The 23,609-nt window shown below is 45.6% G+C and overlaps 1 protein-coding gene across 10 annotated transcripts in view; it reads right to left on the minus strand.

The window, feature by feature from the left end:
- camkk1a (calcium/calmodulin-dependent protein kinase kinase 1, alpha a) overlaps positions 1-23,609 on the minus strand; it is a 51,026-nt gene that overhangs the window by 12,691 nt on the left and 14,726 nt on the right. For 7 of the 10 annotated variants that reach the window (XR_006054168.1, XM_005926825.3, XM_005926824.3 and 4 more), the window contains exons 2-8: positions 16,166-16,569; positions 12,264-12,311; positions 10,396-10,449; positions 7,107-7,158; positions 5,891-6,024; positions 1,072-1,108; positions 739-760 (exon numbers count right to left, since the gene is read on the minus strand). Coding sequence is in view for 9 of the 10 variants with exons in the window: in XM_005926825.3 (XP_005926887.1) it covers positions 739-760; positions 1,072-1,108; positions 5,891-6,024; positions 7,107-7,158; positions 10,396-10,449; positions 12,264-12,311; positions 16,166-16,453 (635 nt within the window). In the remaining variant the exon portion in view is untranslated. Of the gene's footprint in view, positions 1-738; positions 761-1,071; positions 1,109-5,890; positions 6,025-7,106; positions 7,159-10,395; positions 10,450-12,263; positions 12,312-15,004; positions 15,558-16,165; positions 16,570-23,609 lie in introns of those variants that run through there. The other 3 variants (XM_042218856.1, XM_042218857.1, XM_014335025.2) reach the window with 3 other exon arrangements.

The following is a 23,609-nucleotide window of genomic DNA, read 5'->3' on the forward strand; positions in this document are numbered from 1 at the left end:
TCTGGATGAGCTTAAGGCCGCTATCGAAGCATCCTGGGCCTCCATAACACCTCAGCAGTGCCACAGGCTGGTTGCCTCCATGCCACGCCGCACTGAAGCAGTCATCTCTGCAAAAGGATTCCCGACCAAGCATCGAGTGCATAACTGAACATAATTGTTTGAAGGTTGACTCTTTTTATATTAAAAACACTTTTCTTTTATTGGTCGGATGAAATATGCTAATCTTTTGAGATAAGAATTTTGGGTTTTCATGAGCTGTATGCCAAAACCATCAATATTAAAACAATGACAGGCTTGAACTACTTCAGGTGTGTAATGGATCTAAAATATATGAAAGTCTAATGTTTATCAGTACATTACAGGAAATAATGCACTTTATCACAATATGCTAGTTTTTTTGAGAAGGACGTGTACATGTGGATGATACCAGCCGTCCCCTTCAACTCCAATTTGGTTATAACAGCAAAAGGTTGTGCATCATAATGTCTCTGGCACTGTAGGAAGGAGCGGCTCATGCATGAGGATGTGAAACGCTTTCAGCGCCAAGAACTGAAAACCCAAGAAAATGACGAATTCCTTTGAAGCCTGAGGTGGAACAAACGGCCGTACGGCTCAGAGTAATGAAAGAAGAGCGCAGCAGTGATCGAGGCAGGGATGAAGGGTGGAGAAATGAGGAGGAGAAGGTGGGTGGGTGAGCCTTAAATTATTTAGAGACAGGAGGACGGGTTCTCTACTCACCCCTTACGCATCAGCTCAAACACTGTCAGAAACAGGGAGAGAAGGAAACACGAACACGTGAGACCAAACATTTCATTCTTTTCTTCATTCGGCCTGTTTGTGACCGCTGCTGCCACCAGGCTGCGTATTACTCTACAGCCTGACTGCGGCACTGCTGATGGAGAGCTTCTGCATAACGCGCCAGCCCTAAGCAGGTCTGCAGGGAAACGACCATCTCTGAATAAATGACACGTACACTTGTCGGCGCCATATGCATCGAACGCCACAGGCTTACAGACACAGGGCAAGAACAGAGCAAAAGTATCTGGACACATAAAACAAAGACGTGCATACCCATGTGAAGGTTGTCCTCCGATGGATCATCCAGCACCTGCAGCATCAAAACACAGTCAGCGTAAATGGTGAGCAACATAAAAACATTCAGGGCTTTCATTTAAAGAGCTGACAGCATGCATTCACTGACTCACTGCACAACTCGTCTGCTACCATAAAAGCTTCCTGCAACTCTCGGCAGTCAGCAGGTTGAGGAGCTATAATTTAAAACAGTGGCTCAGCGTCATTTGCACAAAAATGATATCTGTGCAGTCGACGCTTCACCAGGTACGCAGGCTGACTGAAAAGCTGCGTACACCTTTTCTACTGAACAACACCACGGACGCATTAACGCGGGCAGAGCTGCAAAAGCTGTATTTGACTATTCTTATGACAATTTGGAACAATGCTCCGTGTAGCCTTTTTTAAGTGTTTTAAGGCTGAGCTGTGTACAAGACAGCACAGGTACAACGCGTGCCTTTGAAAACTTGTCCACCTTCAAAATGTCAAATGAGCTCAAAGACGATGAGTGGATGACAAAGAAGATGTTACGCTGAGGTTCGTTCATGTTTGAGAACGATACGTGAAGACATGATGTTTTTTAAACTATTCGCACGAGCACCAGAATAAAACATTATTCTGACATGCTTCCATTTCACACAATCAGCCAACCTGGCCCCACCCTGCCACGTGATTCGCTGAGGTCAGAAGGCCCAGGATGTGAGTGGGTGGATTGTAGATGGCAGACGGTTGGTGAAACCTTGGCTGATTGTGACCCACACCTGTTTCACACCTTGGCTCGTGTGATTACGTAGAGGATCAATAGGGGGTCCGTGACCCTCTGGGGGGCCACTCCCACAGGGTTTGAATCTGGGACTTTCCACCAGTTGCTCATCAGTAGAACTGAAGAAGCTTCTGGGATGAAACATCTTCAGCAGACGCTTTTCTTTCCCAGATTAAACTGTGCGTCACCACAGAGCTTTCACGGTACCTGCCCTCTTACATCGCTGACTGACTCTATTAGCAACATAACGAGAGCTCAGTGGTGGCAGCAGTACAGGCTTCAGAGGCACGGGGATGGGACGTGCACCCCCCCGCTGAGCCTTAAAAACAGAAAGGTCAGGCCCAAAAGAAACCCAGCAGCGTCGTGAAATAAAGTTCTGTGGAAGCATGAAAGGTCAACCTCTCTAAAGAGAAATAAATAATAGAAAGTGTGAAGAATTAAAGGAGCGGCTCAGGAGTCACAGCCCCCCCTCGTCTGTCGAACGTGTTATCGCTGAGGCACGCCGGCATCAGCAGGGTGATCACACAGCTGTTCCAGTCTATGTTGACATGTCATCATTCAGAAGGACAACATCACAACAACGTGGCCGAAGCAGCAACAACAAAGTAAATCCGTTTACAGATTTGGGGTATTTTTTATGTGCATCTGTCCAATAACGTTTGGACTCTGGGATATTTGGCAACAGGCTGCAATGAACCCGCGCAGCTCTTTCTATACTGATGCAACCATTTCCCAGGAAAGTGAGACGTCCTCTGGTGTGCAGTATCCACCCCAAAATCTGCGATGTGAAGATTTGAAAGAGGAGACTACAAACAATGAGTCAGTGCAGAGAGTGACATTATTCACTGTTGACAGAGGGGAAACAAACAGCCTCGGCTCGAGGACTTCGGTAGCCCTCTGTGCTCACAGCTAGCAGCTTGAGCTGACATTAGCTGGTGCTAATGGTCTTTTATTGCAGCTAACAGACATTTCTCATGTTGACTTGTCACAGCAGGCAAAGGTTTATTAATGGTGCCTGCATTCCTCTTACGGGAGTTCTTCTGTTTGCACACTACTTCAATATAATGGCAAACTGGGACACTTTAAACAGCCGTACAATCATTAGTTCCTCACAGTGACCAAAATGTCTATCAGGCTCGAAGCAGCAGCAGGAAGCAAAAACAGAAGAAAGAGGAACGCTTGCATCAATACTGATTCAATTATGGCTCGTGAGATCGATGTTAATATTAAACTTTAGTGGAGATGTTCCCAGAGATCCAACAGCTGACACAGTAAGGATGGAGACTCACGATCCGGACTCGGCCATGAAAACAAGCAGAGCCGCAGTAATTTCACCTGCAGTCTGTGTTTAAACAGAAATCCACAAGTTCTTGGTTCACCTTTTTGCCCCGCGTGTCTGCCCCAGGCAGCCCGCGACTGTGATTTGGTGCTTTATACAGCGGGCAAGTAAGTACTGAACACCTGACCAAGTAAATCTGTCTCTAATAGTGTTATTGACATGAAATTCTCACCAGACGTCGGTAACAACATATCCAATCCACACGTTCAACGAGTGGGATACTGAGAGATGACAAAAGCCACGACACCAGCTGAGATCTGGCAGTAGTTACAGGGCGTCCTGCCACTCGGTGTGAATTAATATCAGCCGGTTCAGTCCCTAAAGCTGCGTTATTAACAAGGTGTCCCATAAAACACACGTCATGATGGGTAAAACCGACGAGGTCTCCTTTGCAGCCTTATTGTTGAAGCACACTGATGAAGGTTGCAGTCAGCACTGTTGGGACTATGCAAAAGATTTCCAAGTGTCCAGGTGACGAGCACCACCTGTGCACAGCTACAGAAAGAGCTGGAAGTTCAACTGCTTCAAAGGAAACGATGAATAATGCGCTCAGCCCCTGTGACCTGTGCGCTCACCACACAGGAGAAAGCACACTGAAGCACGTTCAACGTTTCCTGAACAAACAGTGAAACAGCTACTGCAGACCACCTCAAACACCAACAGTGGCGTTTGGAGGTGGGAACCATCATGGTGACGGCTTTCATGTGGCTCTGGCACGAGTTTTGTAATTGAAGAAAGGATGAATGGAAAACGTACCGAGACATTCTGGTAAAGGTTTGCTGCAGCCTATGAAGATGAAACGAGGGTTGGACATTTCAGCGAGACAATGACGTCAAACACAAAGCCAAAGAAACTCTCAGCGCGTTCCAGGGAAGGACAGCGACGGCCCAGCCAATCACCTGAGCTGAATCCAAGTCTGTGGAAAGAACTAAAGCTCAGAATTCATAGATGGGAAACTTTGTGTGGAAGAATGGGCCAAAATCACACCTGAGTAATGCACGCGACGACGTCCTCCAACCAAGAACACATGTCAGCCAGCGTGCTCAATACTTTTCTCATTATTACACATAATTTATGGATACCTGTGGATATGTTGCTGCTGCACGTGGGAAGAACTTCATGTCAGTGGCACTTTGAGGTGTTCAGTACTTACCTGCAGCCCCGAATCACAACAACACTCAGCTCAAGCTGCTTTGTGTTGTAAAGACTTTACAACAATAACTGACAAACCCTCAACAATCATAAGCAAACACTTGGTGACATCGGGAAGGAAAAACTGGGAAAGCGTTCAATACTAACTTTATCTGCTGTAGATTGAATTGGACAAAAACTAAAGGTGAAAGGTCGCCATGGCATCGAGTGTCACGACAAGTGCAGGACACAGAAACAGGAAGGCCTCTTACTCGTGAATGTTTGCTGGCACCAACTCAACACTGCTCTTCTCCCTTTACATGCAGTATTTCACATCATGCTCCTGATTACAGAACAGAGAAGCTCCGTCTTTTCATCGGAAGTAAAAGTCTGATTTTATGGGTTCAGTCTGACTGTTTCCAGCCTCTGAGACAAATGACCGCGTCGTTTTCATCGTTGCTAATCTGTTCCGCTCAGTGTGGCCTCTGTTTTCATAATTGGAGAGACCGGACTGCAGCTCACAGAGCTGCGATGCCGACCCGAGCACAGCCCGTTTACATGGATGAAGAGCGCGAGAGCAGCTGTCCCGTTACCAGCAGACGCCCACAACGAGAGACGGAGAAGGGAAGCCCTCAACCTTTACTTAAACTCTATTTCTGACACACACAGACAGACAGACAGACAGACAGACAGACAGACAGACAGACAGACAGACAGACAGACACACACACACACACACACACACACACACACACACACAGACACACACACACAGACACACAACACACACAGACACAGACACAGACAGACACACAACACAGACACAGACACACAACGACACACAGACACACAGCACACACACACACACACACACACACCCAACCACACAACCACAGACACAGACAGACACACACAGACACACACAGACACACACACACACACACACACACACACACACACACACACACACACACACACAATCACTTTTTCCTTCAGCAAATGATCGATCCATGTTCCTCCACTGCACAGTCGGCGCCTATCGTAGCTCCTTTTGTGTCTTCTTACTTTTAGTTTCTAATATTTTGGTTTTTAATACAAAAAGTCAAGAGATTCACAGTAAATGACAACTTTTTATTATTTTACCTGCAGTCAATCGAGCACAGTTGTTGAGGCAGGCTGCACTGGGTCGTACCCAGCACCGCTTAAATCTGCTACAGACGTTCAAGACCCAGGATGAATCTAAAAAGACTTTTTTTACACTAAAGAGGATTTTAAATTTATAAACAAGTGCATGATGCAGTCTTCAACAGAGAGCAATGATTCTGACATTCAAAGAAAGACATTTTTTACAGTTCAAAATGCTACTTTGGACCCAGCTTTACGATGATAAGTCCTGATGATTGTACGTGGACCAGTCAAGCTGACGCCGTGACTTTGCCACTAAAAGCTGGAAAATACTACCATTTGACTAATTGGCAGCATTAATGCATCCCGGAGTCAAACAGCAGTTAATCGACTAGAACTAATGCGTGGCTTCACCTCTGAAGTGCACCAACAATTTATCTTCCTGCTCAATAACCCCTCACCTCCACCAGCTTGACGATGTTGACATGGTCCAGTTTTTTAAGTATGGCGATCTCTTGGTAGACTCTTTCCAGGGGTCCTAAGAGTTTGGGCTGCTCCCCCTGGGCCGCCTTTGGTCCTCTTGGGGGTGGGCGACCTGCACACCACAACACAAACCGCACACCGCCGTTAAGTCATTCATGCGATCCCCGATGAGTCATGTTTGGTGTCCTTTTTAAAAAAACAAAAACAATCAACCAAAATAAATTAGTGCTAAAAACATGTTGGTGCATGCTAATTAATCTCCCTCTGCCCATGATGTCGGTGAATCTATGAATGCATCATGCTTTTTGTCTGTGGCTGCATTAAAAGCCGTGTAATTCCATACACATCATTCTGCAGCCTGTCTTATTTCACTCAGGACAACCTAAAGCCATCTACGCTCTGACTGTATGACCTCCTTCATCGAAACCTTGGATCAGCAGAATTCAGCGCACGCAGGCACACACACAAGATCCAGACGACCCTGCTGAAGCTCAAACGGAGCCTCAGAACGGGGAAGGAAGGCGATTTAAGGGACTTTAAACGTTGTCAGTGCCAGATGGGTTGGTCTGAGTCACAGAAACTGCTACTGCTCAGATCTTTATTGGACAACCACCTCTAGGGTTTACAGAGAAGGGTAACCAAGGCATGCAGAGGAGCTTCTCTGAACGGACAGCCTGTTGATCTTTGAAGCACCGCAGGAGAACAGGGGGTTCGATTTGCTCTAAGTCTGATCAGACTTCTGCTCTGATATTCAGACGGTAGAATCTGGCATGAACATCCTGCCTGTTTAACCAATGGCTGCTGGTGGTGCTGAGCATCCCTTCATGGTCACAGTGATCACAGCTGCTGACAGCAGGTCAAACCTCAAATCATCTCAAACTAGTTTCTTGAGCGTAACAGTTTCTTACTCAAATGGCCTCCACAGCCACCGCACTTCTATCCAACAGAGCAACTTTGGGATGTGCAGCTGTCGTTTCAGTACGGACCAAATCCCAGAGCAACGTTTTCAATCTCTACCGTGAAGGATTAAAGTCCTGAAGACTAAAGGGGTCCAATCCTGTACCTAATGAAGTGGCCATACATAAAACGAGTTGCTTTTGGGATTTCTTACTGGCTTACTCGGTTTTCTCTTTGAATCTAGGCTGATCCACTTTCTTCAGTCAACAGAATGAAAAGAGAAAAAGCAGAACTCACGAGGAAACCCGCACTGCTTCACCAACTTCTTCTTGGACACCAGCTTCATGGCCTGAAAGTAAAAAGTTATTTAGCGCACGAAACAATGATGTTTGCAACAAGCAAAAAGGCAACGCATCAGAGAGGGAAGCACACAAAGCCAAGAAGGTTAACGTATCGCAGCCAGGTTTAATTCTACGAACGATTCAACGAATCATCGTGTGGACGCCGCCTTCGCCCAACGTGCACAAACATCAAAGCAGGAAATTCTCCTTTGTACGAAGTGAAGGCGGCGTTTCTCAGCAGATCTGAGGAATCTTTCATGGAAAAACCAAGCGGGTCCTGGAGCACAGCTGAGTGTGTGCACGTCGTGTCGCAGTGATCCTGGCCTCTTGTAAGGAACTGGTCATGCAAAGGAAAAGGAAAGTAATAACATTCACTGCATGTTTCTCTAACAGACACTCACAATATCAATGTGAATCCACTGATTCGTAATTTGTGGCAGGAGGAACATTTTCTGCTATTTCTACACCACAAACTGTGACACTGATGAACAGCCTGCTGGTTTCTTGTATAACTGGTCGCCATGGCTCTGACTGTGCACAAACGAGGTTTGGCAGAAAAGAAGATCCTGCGTTGTGCACAGTTACATGGTGTTCTGCCTGTGCGTAAACACACAATCAAAATGTAACGCGAGCCTGGCTGAAGATGGACTGTGCACTGAGGCGGCAACGTGACTCATGTGTGGCGCCGATCAAAGGAAGCCAAAAGTGCGTCAGCAGCAAATAGATGTAGTAGGAGGTGGATAAGAAGGTTCAAATGACTTAAGGCATCGTATCGTTCCCATTACTGCACAACTGAGCCTGCTGCAGAGCCTTCAGCGCTCTGATCTGTAGGTTTTTCAGTAAACACGCGACACATTAACTTTGCTAACAGATGAAATAAGAAGAGCAGAAAGGTTGGATGAGGTAATCTTTACTGACAGGCTGGATGAGCTGCAGGGCAAACTCCACTTTCTGTGCAACATGCTGGAATTTGATGAAACAAAAACTGAATTAGCAGCATGCACCACGTAATATTCACTGATACCACTCACAGCTTTGTTTTTGCACATTTCTGGACTACGGGCATATCACGTGTTTGGGTTCCTGCAGTTTTCCCTCTGTACGCCACACCAATGGGTTTTATATCAAACTACAAGTACGTGACTGAAGTGAGACTTTCAGCTTTATTTCACTTTAAGGGTTTAATAAAAGTGCTGCATGAACCCTTCAGCAATTATAAAGGCTTCAAGTTCATTGGACAACTAACAGAATGTCAAACATGGGGACTGCTGTGATCACCAAACGCTGCATTTGACCCTGACATGCTGCAGAGTTCAGTCTCATCCTCAGTGAGGACGAGAACACTTCATCATCTGTAACCTGCAGCTGATGTCACCGTGTTGGTCCTGAAACGCCAAAATTAAAGTTGGACCAGGTTCAGTATCGACCAATCACATTGTTGTGATGTCATAGTTCTGCGACATGGAAAAAACAAAATACTAAAAAGTGAGGTGGGGGTGAGGGGTGGGGTGGAGGTGGGGGCCAGGGTGAGGTGTGGGGGTCAGGGTGGGCGTGGGGGTCAGGGGGCTAACGTTATGGTTGTGGGGTAAAGGAACAACAATTACGTCATGGTTTGTGGACTTGATGGATTGGTGTACGACACAGTGACATCATATTACGCAGCTTATATTTCTTTCTGGTCACGGAAACACAAACAACAACAAACTGGAGCTTCCGCTGCCTTTAGTCAAATCAAATATCTGTTAATAATTAGCTCTTCAAATTCACTGCTCCCAACTTCCTGGCAGGAAGTTGCTTCGCTTTGGCGCCCTGACAAACAGCATCGCCACATTCGGATTCCTGCCCATCAGTGATTATACAGAGGACACAGGGTGCTGCAGAAACATACACAAAAAATGCAAATCCTATGACACAGTTTGTTTTCTGCATACATATACTGAACATCAGGTACATGATGCATTTACTTCCCTTTAAACTGACCACGGCTGATCACGAGTGCAAACACTTCGTTGTCCTCAGCGACAGCGCGTCCTGTTGAGATGTGATCTGTCCTCTGTGAAGCGAGTGACGTGTGCATGCTGTACGTGGGCTCAGACATTCTCCATGAAAAATCCAATCAGTTTAATGTTCTGCCAATTCAGACTGCCAGGAAATATAATCACCCTTCATGTCACCATTACTCATCTCCTCCTCTTTTGATTCCCATCATTGTTATTTCAGATGCGCCTCTCGTGTGAGCCAGTCTGCATCGGCCCACAGCGCAGGAAGCGCTTCCATCAGTTTCAACAATCAGAGTTAAACACGAGAACGCAGTGAATTGCGGACGTGTGCAGCAAAAATTAGACCTTTCCCACACGTATGTAGAAATCCCGCCGGTACACGGGAAGCTTTTAATTCATTCATTTTTATTTATTTTGAAGAATCAGACGGCCAGCGTGTGATAATCAGTCAGAGTCTGTTTCAAACACGTTAGTCGTGCTGGACCTGAGTGTGAGGAGTTACCAATACAGCTCCAGTATCATCACATGCAACTGCAGACCGGCTCCGTCTTCAAAGCAAGTGCTTGTTAGACGTCGAGTTCACAGGTTCACACAGTCAGGGTAGTTTTCAGGAGGCTGGACACAAACTGCAGCTCTCCACACTGGACATTGTTTAAAACTGCATTTCATTACCGTCTCAAGAGCCACGTTTATTTGAGCACTGCTTTGTTTGACTATTTTCCTTGTTGTATAGAGCTCGCCTGTGTCCTTGGATAAACATCCTGTTCACTACCATTCAGCACCAGGACAAACTCCTGACTTGTGTTTAGCAGCAAGCTGCTGCTGCCTCTGGTTCAAAAGTACATCTTAAACCGTCGACATTGGTCCTGCTGCACAGGGCAGCTTAGTTATGTTAAGGTAACAGCTTACACTTGGAGGGACACCTGGCAGGAATGGCCCAAAACAAGCTCGTGTTTGTGTGCTGGCTCGATGCAGACTCTGCTGGTGAACTGGCCACAGAGCAGAGCTGCTTTGAAGGGAGATAAAAGGGCCTGAGATGCACTTTAAATGGCAGCAGACGCCACTCTCACTCCCAAGTTTCTTCCACAGCAACTGATGCAATTTAAGGGATGAAATTCACAACAAGGAGAACAAAAATAAAAGAATCGATAGCACCGGTCCTCGGTGGAGGCAGCAGACTGAGAGAGGCTTGATGAAAGCTTAAAGGATGCTGACGGTAAAACAAGTTCCCACCAAATAACTTACATAATGTTTGTCATCATCTTCATTGTAGGCAAGTTTTACCACACCATAGGAGCCCTGCAATACAAAAACAGAACAACACATTTACAGGCAGACCAGCCGAGCATTGCAAACATGAAATCTCTACTTTGAGTTTGTAGTTTCAGCTTTGCTCCGAAACAAGAGCAGCTCGTGAGCAGGACTGCTCAGAGAATCTGTTCAGATTCCTAAAGCATCGCTCGGAGCAGACGGCAGCGCCACACTGACAGAATGTTTTCGAGGCAGCACCGTTTCCACTGAAAGACAACATTTTTATTCTCTGGCAGCACAGAATGGGTCCTCCCACACACACGCTTCCCGAGGATGTGTGTTTAGTGCCAGCGCTCTGCACCGAGGAACCGACCGAATGTTCAGAGAGGTTCAGTAATCATATATAGACTCTGATGCCCGGACAGCTTAAAGGCGCCACTTACTCACTTATTTGTTCTCAAAAGTTAACAGTCAGGACTTTGATGCAATCTACTGTAATACGCACCGCTGCAGCTGCAACTGACATTTTTCTCATTTAATATGCACAATTTTACTGCTCGCTGCATTTTACAGTGCAACTGTGAGTGAAGCTTCCTGCTTGTAAACTTGGACGTGTGGCCTGCAGCTGAGTCGCATATAAAGCACGCAAAGAGAATATACAGCAAATATCAGTCTGACAGTATTTGTTTCCCTCTCTAACCTGTTTGAGACGGTTAGCCTCGCCGGCTACAATGCGCACTTCACACAACTGGATTTGGTTTTTCAGTTGTACCTCTGCTCTGTTCCCAACACGACAAGTTCCTCCAAATCCAAATCACAACAGTGTTTCTCTTTAATCGCGACTTTCTGTGCAACCTGAAAATATCGACGCTCTTATGTTGCATTTACATGCATTTCTGCTTCAAAACACAAACACCTGAAAGCACTTTGGTTTTTGCTGTGTGCTTTTGTCATATCAGGGTTTATTATCAGGGTATCAACAACCCATAAGTCTGACATCACTTTAATCTGAGCTTAAATTCATTTTAGGGGTCATTATAGGTCCTTCTAGGCAGTCGCCTTAGCAACGTGTCTATAAAGCAGATGTCTGGTTTTAGGAATAATTGAATGAAATTCTGGGATGTGTTGTAATCAGGATACTTTAACCACCCAGTCTCTCCTTTACAGCCTCTTTGTTTTTGCTTGGACAGTCCTATTATGCTAACATGCTAAAGCCACTGTGGATCTGCTAGCATGTTAGCGGTTATCGACAAATACTGCAGCGCTTCAGTACAACAGTGCTAGTCTGTGACTTCTCCATGAATCTGTGGTCCAGTGTTGGCTTCAGGCATTGGCTCACCCTAAAGCTCCATCCTCCTCCTGCTTTACGGCTCTCGTCTAATAAATGAGTAAAGGCTTTAATGACTTTATCCCATAGCAGCTGGGTCATTTCTATATTCTGACTGAACGTCTTTGTGCAAACAGAGTCGTCCCTGTTGGCTATTAGAAAAAATGGGCTGTTTGCAGCACTTTGGCTTCACAAATTTAAATGTTTTTCTTTATTTCTAAAAAGCTGTAAAAGACGACACAGCCGAAATGTACAAATATGGAGGATAAAAAAATGTAATGGCCCTCCTGGGCTGTGATACACCAGCTGAAACTGGGTTGTGCAGGCCTTTGGTTGGTGATGCAACATCCAACAACACCCAACCACAAATAAACCCACACGTGGTAATTTGATGGGTCAAATTTAGGAATGTACAGAACAAAATGAAAATGGGCCACACTCTGCGCTGTCCATTTCCTCACATGCAGCCCGACCTCTCCTCAGTTACTGCTGCTTTGTAAACTGAATGGAGGCCAAGGGCACGGATGGTACTCACCTTTCCAATCTCACTCTTCAGCTTATACTGGTTCAACTGGATACAGTCCTGAGAAGCAAGCAAAGCAGACAAACATGAAAAATCAATAAGGAATCATTTCAGCATCTAAAAGCAAAAGAAGAAACAAAATGTTCTTCCTGCTCGTGTGCTCACACGTGCACTGAAAGTTATTTATTCCTGACCGTAGGTGACGATGCAGTCTGTAGTGTGTTTACCGTCTGCAGATCCATTAGTGCTACTGCTTAAACGGCTGATTTGCAGTTCCATAGCAACCACTGCTACAGCAGAGTTAGCCAGGGGCACGGCACAGGAGGGGAGGGGGCAAGGTGAGGGTTGGGGGTGTGGGGACAAAGGCTGTGGAGTCAGTAATCAAAAGGTGATCACTGCTCTGTGTGTGCGTATGTGCGCGTGTGCGTGCGAGAAAGCAGTCGTTTTATTTCATTACAGCTGGGGGGGCGGCGGCTTGTGAGCGAGCCCAGTCGCCCGAGACGTGTTTACAGAATGAGAGGTGGTAGCAGAACACGGATGTTAGCGTGCAGGACGAAAGCACCAGCTCACGCTGCAGGACGGGACAGGCAACGTATTTTAGAAAACGTTATAATGTGGGTTAATATCACTGCTGGTTATGTTAGCGTCGGCACGGCAGGAGATGTGAGGCTGATGCGCTGCCGCTGTGAAGCACTGTGGACTATTATGAAGGGGACAGAAGACCGAGGCTTGGGTACAACTCAGAAAAGGAGTGCTGTGATTGGCTGAAGAGAGATAAAAAGACAAAATGAAAATAGGGCAGTCAAGGATCAGAGGGAAAATGAAGAGATTCCAAAGAAAAGAGCAGCAGGAGGGATTGTTTTGGATTCCCAGCTCGCTGGCACATGCTCAGTGGATGCAGCGCTGCAGTTAATACTCTGTCAGGGCTGATGGAGAAACAGGGTCATGCAGAAAGCCTTAAATACATCTGCCACTCATGCACATATCAAGCTGAAATGCTCCACTGCCCCACGCTAAATCTTTAGAGGGGGGCTGTCACCGTACACTCACACGGCTGCCCCAGCTGTCATCGGTTTCCCTGCAGACCTCAGCCTGTCCTTCGTCATCTGCATTCATTGCTAAACAGCTGATCAATATCAGTGCATAACAAATACACACTCGAAATCAATGACCAGGCATTAAAAGTCAGCAGCCTGAGGACGTAATATTAAAACCAAAAGGAGAATTTGTCAAACAGCATCTGAAGCCTGAAGGTGCAAAAATCTATTTTACAATCTGTTTGGACAAAACTGCAGATGAGGTGAAGCGAGACGAATTTAGAATAAGAGGGTTTATTCTGCGTTGGTTCTTTACTCCAAGCTCCCCCCGCTGCTGCATTAACATCATTAACGTACATGTAGTCATACAAGAAAGCAGCTTTTATGGTAATCTGGTGTAAAAGCCTGCAAAATGTATCACGCTGCGCAGACAAACACAAGCAGATACTTAGCAGCAAAGGACTGCCAAACTCCATCCCGAGAGTCACGTAGTTTCCACTCACGAATCCAGCACGCGGTATTCCTGCTTGGAAACATTTTACTGGGGGGCATTTAGGTTAGCATGCACTGTTGTCCATTCATCTCATTGCATCAACTCTTCCAGCAGACTGGGTCGGTGCATTAGTTTCCTCCTTTTACTGCAGTCAGTGTAATTGCCTCTCTAGGCCCATAGACACTCATGTCAAGTACAATCACACCGTCTCACAGTAATGCCTGTTTTTGTCCTTACTGTTGATAGTGTTCTTCAGATCCTCCAAACTTTAAAACAAATCATTCTCTTAAAAGTTCCCACGGTGCACGGGGAACACATTATGAACAGACTGCAAGTACAACAGAGAGAAAAGACAGCAGGAGGAAGGTGACACAACCTGGTGACAACGTTTCATCATCTGACTTAATGCAGGACTTCCTAATTTACCAACAGACGTCTTTTTTTGAAGTGGAAATAACAGGATGTAGATTTTAGACAACCTCTTTCATTTGGCTCATTCTGATAAGCCTACAAAGGTGTTTGCTGCGTCTTCCTGTCTGCTTTTACCAGTCGTAGCAAACCTCTCTCCCACCCTCGTTCTGCACATCCAGCGCGAACGCTGAAATACGAGCAGCACGAGCCCTTTTTCATGGTTCAGTGCAGGAGCTGCAACTCCATTTGCAGATAGGAATGGACACAATGACAGGTCTGCGAGGCTGTGGCAGCAATGTGATGAATTCAGAGGGGTTTCCTGTACTGGCAGCTGTCATAAATATTTTATGTTCAATCTGAATTGGAAAAAGCAGAGAGGAGACTCGAGAGTCACCCAGAGCCACACGGCACTGGCAGCAGGTCTAACAGACTATAAAGGCCCCGAAATCACAACAGGTGACAAATAATGAGAATCAACACTGTGAGACACAAAAGCATCACTGCTGTCAGAGACTCAGGTTTAAGCTGCTTTCTTTCACATTTCAAGACACACGCACACGCATGCACGCGCACACAGAGCTAGCTTGATTTTATGCAAAGCTAACTAGTACAGGCAATTATGTATGCAGCCATTTCCTCAGGATACGTGACTTTGTTAACTTCAACTAATAAAATACACCAAGCAGCGAAAGCTGTTGTGGCCCCAGAGGCAGGACTTTCCTGACATGTGAGGCTCAATTTATGCTTCAGCAGGAAATTTACAATCTAACCTGGGATGTAACTGCAAATCCCTTTGAAACCACACGACTAACCTTCAGCATTGGTTCAGACTTGCAGCTCTGCAGAAATGTAGCCACACATCGCGCTGACCCAGCCTGCAGCTGCTGTGATTGGCCAGTTCAGTACCTGTTCAGTAGTTCCTGTATGTGTCCAGTTACAGAAGTGAAGCTGGCACCACATATGATACACTGGTACACAATGACATGATAATTAACACACACCGCACCAGCATCAAGGATAAATTCCACCGACGAGTGGACGACTGCTACAAAGACGCCCCACAGAAATGTAAATCAGCCATAATTCGGTAAATCAGTCGTTACACACTAGATGCAAAACTGTTTTTGATAGTAACAACATGCACTTTAAACAGATTCATTAGCTTCCATTGTTTGTAACAGTTAACCTTTGTGCTCTTCTCCATTCGCACTGAATGTACCAGACGTGAAGCAGCAGCCGCCGTGTGCATCACTGCAGGTTTGCTGCTCACTCGCATGTCCCTGAAGCTCCGGGAAGAAGACAACGAAGCAGGTCGTTTGCAACCTGAAGGTTTCTGTAAAACAGCACGACGAGCCTTCACCGTGCCTACACAAATGTGAAACCACAGAGCGTAAAAGTGGGGTCTTTGAGGCCGAGGCTCGACATACAGTGCACACACGGGTCACATGTTTAGCTGCTCCCAGGCTGACCCTACGTCTCCTCTGCTGCATTCAGCAACACGACGCAGGCCTGAAAGCACGTCGTGTCCATCTAAGCTGATAAAATTGCTTCTTTTTTCCTGCCCCAACACTCCAACATATTATCACAGCACACATGTGGACCAGTCCAGACTACATTTCAGGGACAAAGCTGGAACACTGTCGCACTCACACACCGCCTGTAATAACAGACGCACCATCCTACAGGATGTGCTGGTGGTGTCTACTTTTGACAACTGCTGTCATGAGCAGGACAAGCTGCCGTCTGTCAGCGTGCACCTCACTCCCTGCTATGATGCCACCTGTCACACCCAAATTCAGAAACCCACCATTCCAAATCAGAAGCTGTAGATGGCAGGAGAAAAGACTGCATGTGGCCAGGAGGTGGTTAGCACCTAGCTTCATGTCTTTAATGAACCTCACACTGGTACTGCTGCGCTGTGAAAGGAAACGTCACATATTTACACTGAAGCTGAAAGGCGATAACAATCTCACCTGGGAGTCAGATATGGACACCCGTTTACTCTCCACAGTAGGCCTGCGAGGGGAGATGTGCGTCCTCTCCTGCAAAGACAGCTTCCTCCCAGTCAGGTGAGGCCGCGTCGGAAGAGGCCGCTTGGCCTGAGCCACATCCTGCTGGGAGCCACCGTTCTTCGCGCCGCTGGCGGCTGAGCCATCCGAGTCTTTTGTTGTCATGGCGGCCATGATGTCTGTGAGACCGCTGGTCTGCGTAGAAGAGTTGGGGTCCAGCCTCTCACAGCCAGCGTCACGGCTCATAGCCATGATGGCTCAAGACGTGGGAGCTGTGGAGAAGCAGGTGGCAGGGAGAGGAACAGGCCAGTGCCCACCAGCATCAATGTGGCCTGGGCCAGCGTGCAACGCTCAGGGTCTCAGCGGAGCTGGAAAGACAGAGACAGGAAAAAGACTGAGCTCAGTGAGATGCACTATGCATGCACCTGGTTTGCTTTAAGGATGATTCACTCTCTAATTTATCTCTGCTAAATGAATCTTCAATCTGTTTATTCGCCAATATGCTGCAGAGAGGAGTTAATAAAAATGCATCTCCATAAGCATTTGCAAGGAACTATAAGCATTTGTCACATCACATGTTCATATATTCAGAACAGGAATCCACGTTCTACCTTTGACTTCTACCTGCAGACTGTTGTCTGTTAAACACATTCAGATCTCCACGACAGGTCAACACTAAACCGACTGCTGCCCCTCACACCCACATTCACACGAGCACCTCCAAGTGCTTTCAGTCTAGCACTCACACTCCGATGGATGCGTGCGTGAGCGTCTTGGGGGTCGGTGTGTTGCCACAGGGACACTCTGGCCTAGCAGAAGCCCTGCTCTGCCTCCTGAGCTGCAGCCAGCCCCGTGTGGTTGGTTCAGCTTGTTGACCTTATCCACAAATTAAGAGCTACAATGAACTGATACCAAATGCAAATTCATTTATGAAACAATATGGAAACTGGCCATAAACAATCCAAAGGCTTTAATTCTAAATGGTTAATGAAGCATTGTTGTTGAGCCTCTTGAATTAACGATGAAAGTCTGCATGCTAGTCCCTTTTTGGCTGCTGAAAACTTTAGAAACAAGCCTTCCCACAGTCTTAGTAAAGGGAGCCGGGTTTGCACGAAACACGGCTGCAAACCAAACGCTTAAACGTAATCAGTCAGTTCAAAGAGGAAATGTCATCTCTGCGTGGGCGGGTGGCCTGGTGGTTCATGAGCCTACAAATTCAAATTAATGTCTTCATTAGAAAACCCAACCCTGTTAGTGAAAAGCCTTATTATGCTTCATGCTTTCAGTCAGATGCATGTAGGCGGACCCAGGCAAAAAATGCAAACAGACAAAAAGACAGACAAAAAAGACTGAATGCTTTGTGTGCATAACCACACATTTTAGTGCAATTTGTTTACTTTGCGTTTCCTCTTTCATCTCTAATCAAAGTCTCACCATTAGCAGCAAACAGAAAATAGCTCCCCAGTACACCCGGCTCAGGTTTTGTTCTGCGCCTAGCCCGGCCATCGAAGCTAAAGGGCACGTAGCCGTCAAACACCATCTATGAACAGCAGGAATCAAGAGTGCTTTCATCCTAAATGGACCACCTGGGTCTGTATGTGTGCTGTGAAAAGACACAGTATGAGGAAGTCACATCTGAGGTGTTGAGTAAATGGGCCGTGTAATGCTATTCCTGAAGTGTGTCAGGAAGGTAGAAGCTTCATAGTCAAAAATAACACCGTGTTCCAGTTTGTCCAGGTGTGTCTTACTGGTTCCTGTCATCCCACTGCCAGGTCTCAGTTTCAGCCGCTCAGCACTAACGCATAAATTAGCGGGATGGCAGCATCACTTTGTTGGCTCATCACTTTGGTTCAGACCCTGCGGTCTTTTTTACCACGGGACTGATGCGGCGCTTTTGCATCAAATAGAAGCTATTAGCTACCGAGCTGACAGTGCTAACGTCTATTCAATGCAGCTTTATTTACAAAGCGCCAGGTGCTTTATATTGTAAGGTACCCAACCACCATATGACCCCCTATGAGCAGCACTTTGGTGACAGTGGGAAGGAAAAACTCCCTTTTAACAGGAAGAAACCTCCGGCAGAACCAGGCTCAGGGAGGGGCGGGGCCATCTGCTGTGATTGGTTGGGGTGAGAGAAGGAAGACAGGATGAAGACATGCTGTGGAAAGACAGTTGTGCACATACAAGACTTGTTTAAATTTCAGAGATGTTACACTAGTTCATTTCCTGTTTGTCAGGGTTTGCGACACGCGTCCTAAAACAGTTTTAGCTACTGCAGCAACCTGAGGGCTTGATGACACGTCAGCACGACGTGACCACACGAACATCATTCACAGGTAATGGGATTCGTTTTTGAATGCCTTATTCCATCTTTATACTCCGGGGATTGGAAAGCATCCTTAACTAACCTGCTAATTCATCACAATTCAGGGAAAGTGAGACGACCGCAGCCGGTCTCCAAAGAAAACAACCCGACCGGAACATTTTGGGAGTCGTGTTTGGGAAAGTAATTTTTCCCTGCAGCACCAGTACAGTACACTGGATCCTAGGGACCCCCTACGTGGACTCCTCTGTAACAGTCACTATTCATGCAAAAGTATGAATGTCAATGACGTCTATATCGATTTAGCATGTGTCAGGACCACTTTGCACATTTACCCTCTTCTATTTGCATATTTCCAATGCTGATTATTCATGCTATGTAAATTGCAAGTACTGGATAAGAAAAAACAACCTTTAAACTGGCAGCAGAGATGGGAGACGCATTGTGTGCCTCCTGACTCATTTGAGAAAAACAAAAAGGATCTGTCATATTTTGCTTATTTCTTATCGCAGCCAGTGATTATGTGTCTCTTGAAACGGGTTCTTTCCACTGCAGCAGCATTCAACACGCTGCATGTGTGAGCCTGGCAGAAGTGGGAGGCAGAGGAGAAGCAGTGGTCTGGTTATTCATTTTAGCTGCACTGCGACTTATTTGTTCACAGAGGCAGGTAACCGCACATTTACGTAACGCAGGACAATATGCTGTTAGGTTTAATATTTCCTCTCATTCATCTCAACAGATAAATGCTTAAGAGGACAGGTTCTCCTCCTCTTCACAGCACAGCTGTGAGACGCTGTGACCGGCACACTGACAGGTCGAGGTTCCTACATATTATTTAATTTTTTCAATTTCATCTTTCTGAATATTGCAAATTCTTTCTCTCTGGTACAAGAAAATCCGATCTCTCCTGCATGATCAAACCACAAAGACGGACACAGCTAAAGTTGAACCCCAGGAAGCAAACGAGACATGTCTATATACTGCAGGTATAGAGTTACTGTAAGATGTGGGGAAGAAGAATGACATATCTGGTTCTGCTGCATCAGTTTCTATTGTTTTAATACTGAGAGCAACAATGTAGGAATGACATGCTGAAAATTCTCCTTCAAAGCGTGATGTCACAAAGCGCCGTGGACACTGTCCAGTCCAAATAAAGAAATTCAGGCCGATCTCTTTGGCCATGGCTTCAAAACTTTGTCTTTTGTTGCAAAGCGCAAGAGCTTCACAGCTGGCCGCTGTGCTCAAAGACAGCCTGGGACCAGATTCTGACCAGAAGTTTTGGATCAGCATCTCCCAACCAATAGGAATGCACCATGAAATGAGGTACTGATTACCACTAAACCAGCTATTATTGTGAAAACTGTGCAAAGCGTGCAGTTTGTAAATCCTTCAGTAAAGAAAGTCAAACTGCAGCAGCGACTCCGATGACGTCGCAGAGCTCACATCGTGAACAAGCCGAGCATGGAAACGATGCATGTAGGAGCGTGCATGCAGCACAGCCGATGCAAACCTGTTTGCTAGAGTCAGGTTTCAGTTTGTTGTAATAAAATACTCACGTTAGTGAAATTTCAGCATGTAGGTGATTTCAAGGGTGGGAAAAGATTTAGAAATGGAGCCTTTGGTTTTTGTTTGGCACAGCTGAAGTCTGCTGCAAGCCACAGAGAGGTGGTTGATTTCTGCTACTAAGGGCTGGACGGGTTTGTCAAATCTCACTGTGCACGTAAACATGGCAGCTTGTTAAACGGTTACAGGGTCGTTCCATCTCAAATCATTCGTTTTCTTCAGTTTACATAAAAATGTTACGTCCAGCGTTTGGACGTATATAACGTCAAACACTCTTCTGTCAGCATCCAGTTTCCTGTTACGTGTACTATATTTAAATTTCACAATGTCGAACATGTTTTAAAATGAAATTCTTCATCAGAAAAATGAAGAAAAACTACATTGAAATTAGAGTTTCCTAATGATAATAGTTTAATTATAGAAAATGACTTTGTTAATAATTTCATATATACAGCAACATGAAAACAACATATGTACCATGTTCTGCAGAGATCAATGCTTTCATTCAAAGCTCTGCTGCAGATGCAAATGTTAATGTTTAAAGCTCAAATAGTATCTTTGTCATCAGGTAAACAATTATAGGAAAAGCAGACAGAAACCAGAAAGAAGCTTGAGATCCTCTGCAAAGGTTTTAAAGCCTTCTTTCATTTCAGTTTAGACTGAAAGCAGCTTCAGCAGAGCCAGTTACAGCAGGAAGGAGACGGCTGAACAAATGAATCCATTTGGCTTCCATTAGTAAACCACTTTCACCCTTAACCTGCCTTCAATTTGTCTCCTGTGCCATTCGTGTAGACGGCAAACACAGACATCAAGGCCAAAGTCAAAATAAAATCCTGCATTCAAAGAAAGAGAAGACAGCGTGTGGAGCAAACTAAGGCATCCAAGGAGCTGCTCACATGTTGTTTTTCATGTACTGGGTCTGCTATTTCCCCCTCTTTACCTCATCCGAGGTCTCTGGAGTGCAGGGACACAGCATGGTCCCTGTCCAGCAGGCTGCTTTCTGAAAAACACACTTTTACACATACAGTAGAACTCACAATATACAAGAAGATAGTGAGAACAGGGGCCATGGCTCGGGTTTCAAGTCTCGGAGCACTGATCGATCACTCTGTTCTACAGTAAAACCTCGGTCAACACGTCAGGATAAACTGATAACTGGGGGACAATCTTTCAATGTTTTTCGCCTTGTTTGGCATTTGCATCACTCATTAACGGCACCGCTGTGTTTGCTGCGTCCATGCGGTGCTATGGTGAGAAACAAAGAGCACATACAGTAATGATGGAACACAAAGTGTAACTGCAAGCCTGCAACATAACAAGAGGAAGCAAAACTAGATGGAAGCAAAAGTTTTTAACATGACCGGGGACGGCTCGCTGTTGGAGCCTCCAATGGACATTAAAGGGACGGCAGTGTGCTGTTGGAGTTAAGCCAATATAAATATATATATATAAGCATCTGTATAGGTTGGTGCACTGAGACTGAGTAACACAGTCTGCAGCAGGCTTGTAGCACAAAGCTCATTTAGCAAGCTTTAGCATGACTAAGCACGACTGTGGCCGTGACTTGTGGGCTGACTAAGATATTATTTATCTTTGGTCAACACAGTTCTTTCTGTTGCAGCGCAGCAAACACGTTCTCTTTGCTGCAGCAGTTTTGTGCTCCTGCTGTGGCCTCGGGACTGGAACTGGCTGTAACCAAACTAACAACAAAGTCGGTTCTCTGATTAGAACAATTGAAACGGGCTTTGGCTTATCTCAGACTGTGAATTACAAGTTGACTCTTTGAACTTTGGTGCCTCCTGCGCTCACAGAGCTGAGAGCAGCGTGCACATCAGACTGCTGCATCTTTGTATAAGCTGCTGCCTTGGATCCTGCTACATGCTATTAGCATCTGGGTCCTAATCAAAGTTGAGATCAGTGCTAGGAGGAGCGTCACACTAGACTGAGCTCATCGTCAGCGTTCACACCATTAAAAAGCATTCAAAGCTGATTAAAAGACAAATGTCAGTAATAACTGGGTGTCTAATTAAAGAGCACTGAAATCAAATTAACTTCATTTGTAAAACGAAATCACTAAATGGACAATTTGAGCACATTAGTGTCACAGTTAGCCATCAGTGCCAAGCTGCTGACATAAATATCATGAAGACCACGCCTGTGGCAAGATTTTGTCTTAATTTGTGACCAATTTAGTGTCGAGTCAATTTCAAACAGCAACAATGTTGTGCTCCTCATCCAGAACTGGGAACAGTGAGCGGGAAGAAACTGACTTTATGTGGTTCGGTCGTAAGAAAATCTCTATTAGTACCATTATTTTACTCAGTGAGAATCTTGTTACAAGAAAACACATTTTTACTCCAGGGTTTTAACTGCCACGAGGCCTTATCCCATGTTTAATAGAAGGCCACAATAAGTACAAATCAATACATTCATCTACTTAACATCAAATGAGTACAACTCCTATTACACTAAAGAGGTTCTTCCCTTGCTGCTCTACTATCCATGAGCCTACAGGCTGATCAGGTATTCTCCTGTCACATTTCATCTCCCTCAAATGAAGGACGGGTGGATAACATCAACATCAACATATCACCCTGTAGAGCTGGGCGATAGAACGATATGTATCGCGATATAACTTTTACTCGATAGAGAAATTAAGCTATCGCGATAGACCTCGCCGCTCTTGTCCTCTTAAAAAAAAAAAAAAAAAAAAAAAAAGGTCAGCCAATCCAAATTAAGTAGCGCAGAGCCGAACCAATCACAGCCGCAGCGTCACGTCGCGTGACTTGTTACGTACAGCACAAGTGCCAAGCCGCACGTGTGTTTGTTTGGGAAGCAGCCAGCGGGTAATGGAGGAAATGAGTGTGCCGACTAGAAAAATCAACCGAGCGTGACCGAAGAGAAAACAGATGATGGTTCCAACGCCGGAGAGATTGTCGAACGGAAGAGCCATAGAAGTTCCGTAGTGTGAAGGTATTTCGGCTATTTCAAGTCTGACAAAAAACAGAGTAGCGTGCACTGTAAATTGTGCCGAAAGCAAGTCTGGAAATACAATAAACTGGTGCATGCGTCACACTGTGCGCCACGTTATTGTTTCGGTGAAATGAATTTCTACAATACTGTTACTGTTAATTCTACTCTCTGCAGTGTTTAAATGCTTACATATACACACAGTTACTGTCCCTCCACACATACGACTCGGTTCTGCTTCTATGCCCCAGCTTTGTTTACTTTTTCCCACCGAGGCTTCTAGACTTCTGATTGGCCAACATTTCTGCACGGTTAGGAATCTAGCGCCACCTGCTGCTTTGGCATGTTCATAGCAGCGTTTTCCTTCATTTCTGCCTTTATGTGTGGACGGGATTATTTTTTAAAACGAAAACGGAAAATCTCCGTTTTCAAAAATACCCGTGTACGTGTGGACGTAGCCTCAGTCTCTGACTGGAAGCGCTAATTCGTCATTCGGCTTTTGTCAGACTAAAGTAACTGTTAAAACTGTTTGAAAAGCTCAGCTATACAACA

The sequence above is a fragment of the Haplochromis burtoni genome, unplaced genomic scaffold, assembly GCF_018398535.1.
Source record: "Haplochromis burtoni strain Fernald_Lab_line unplaced genomic scaffold, NCSU_Asbu1 Contig_24, whole genome shotgun sequence".
NCBI lineage: Eukaryota > Metazoa > Chordata > Actinopteri > Cichliformes > Cichlidae > Haplochromis > Haplochromis burtoni.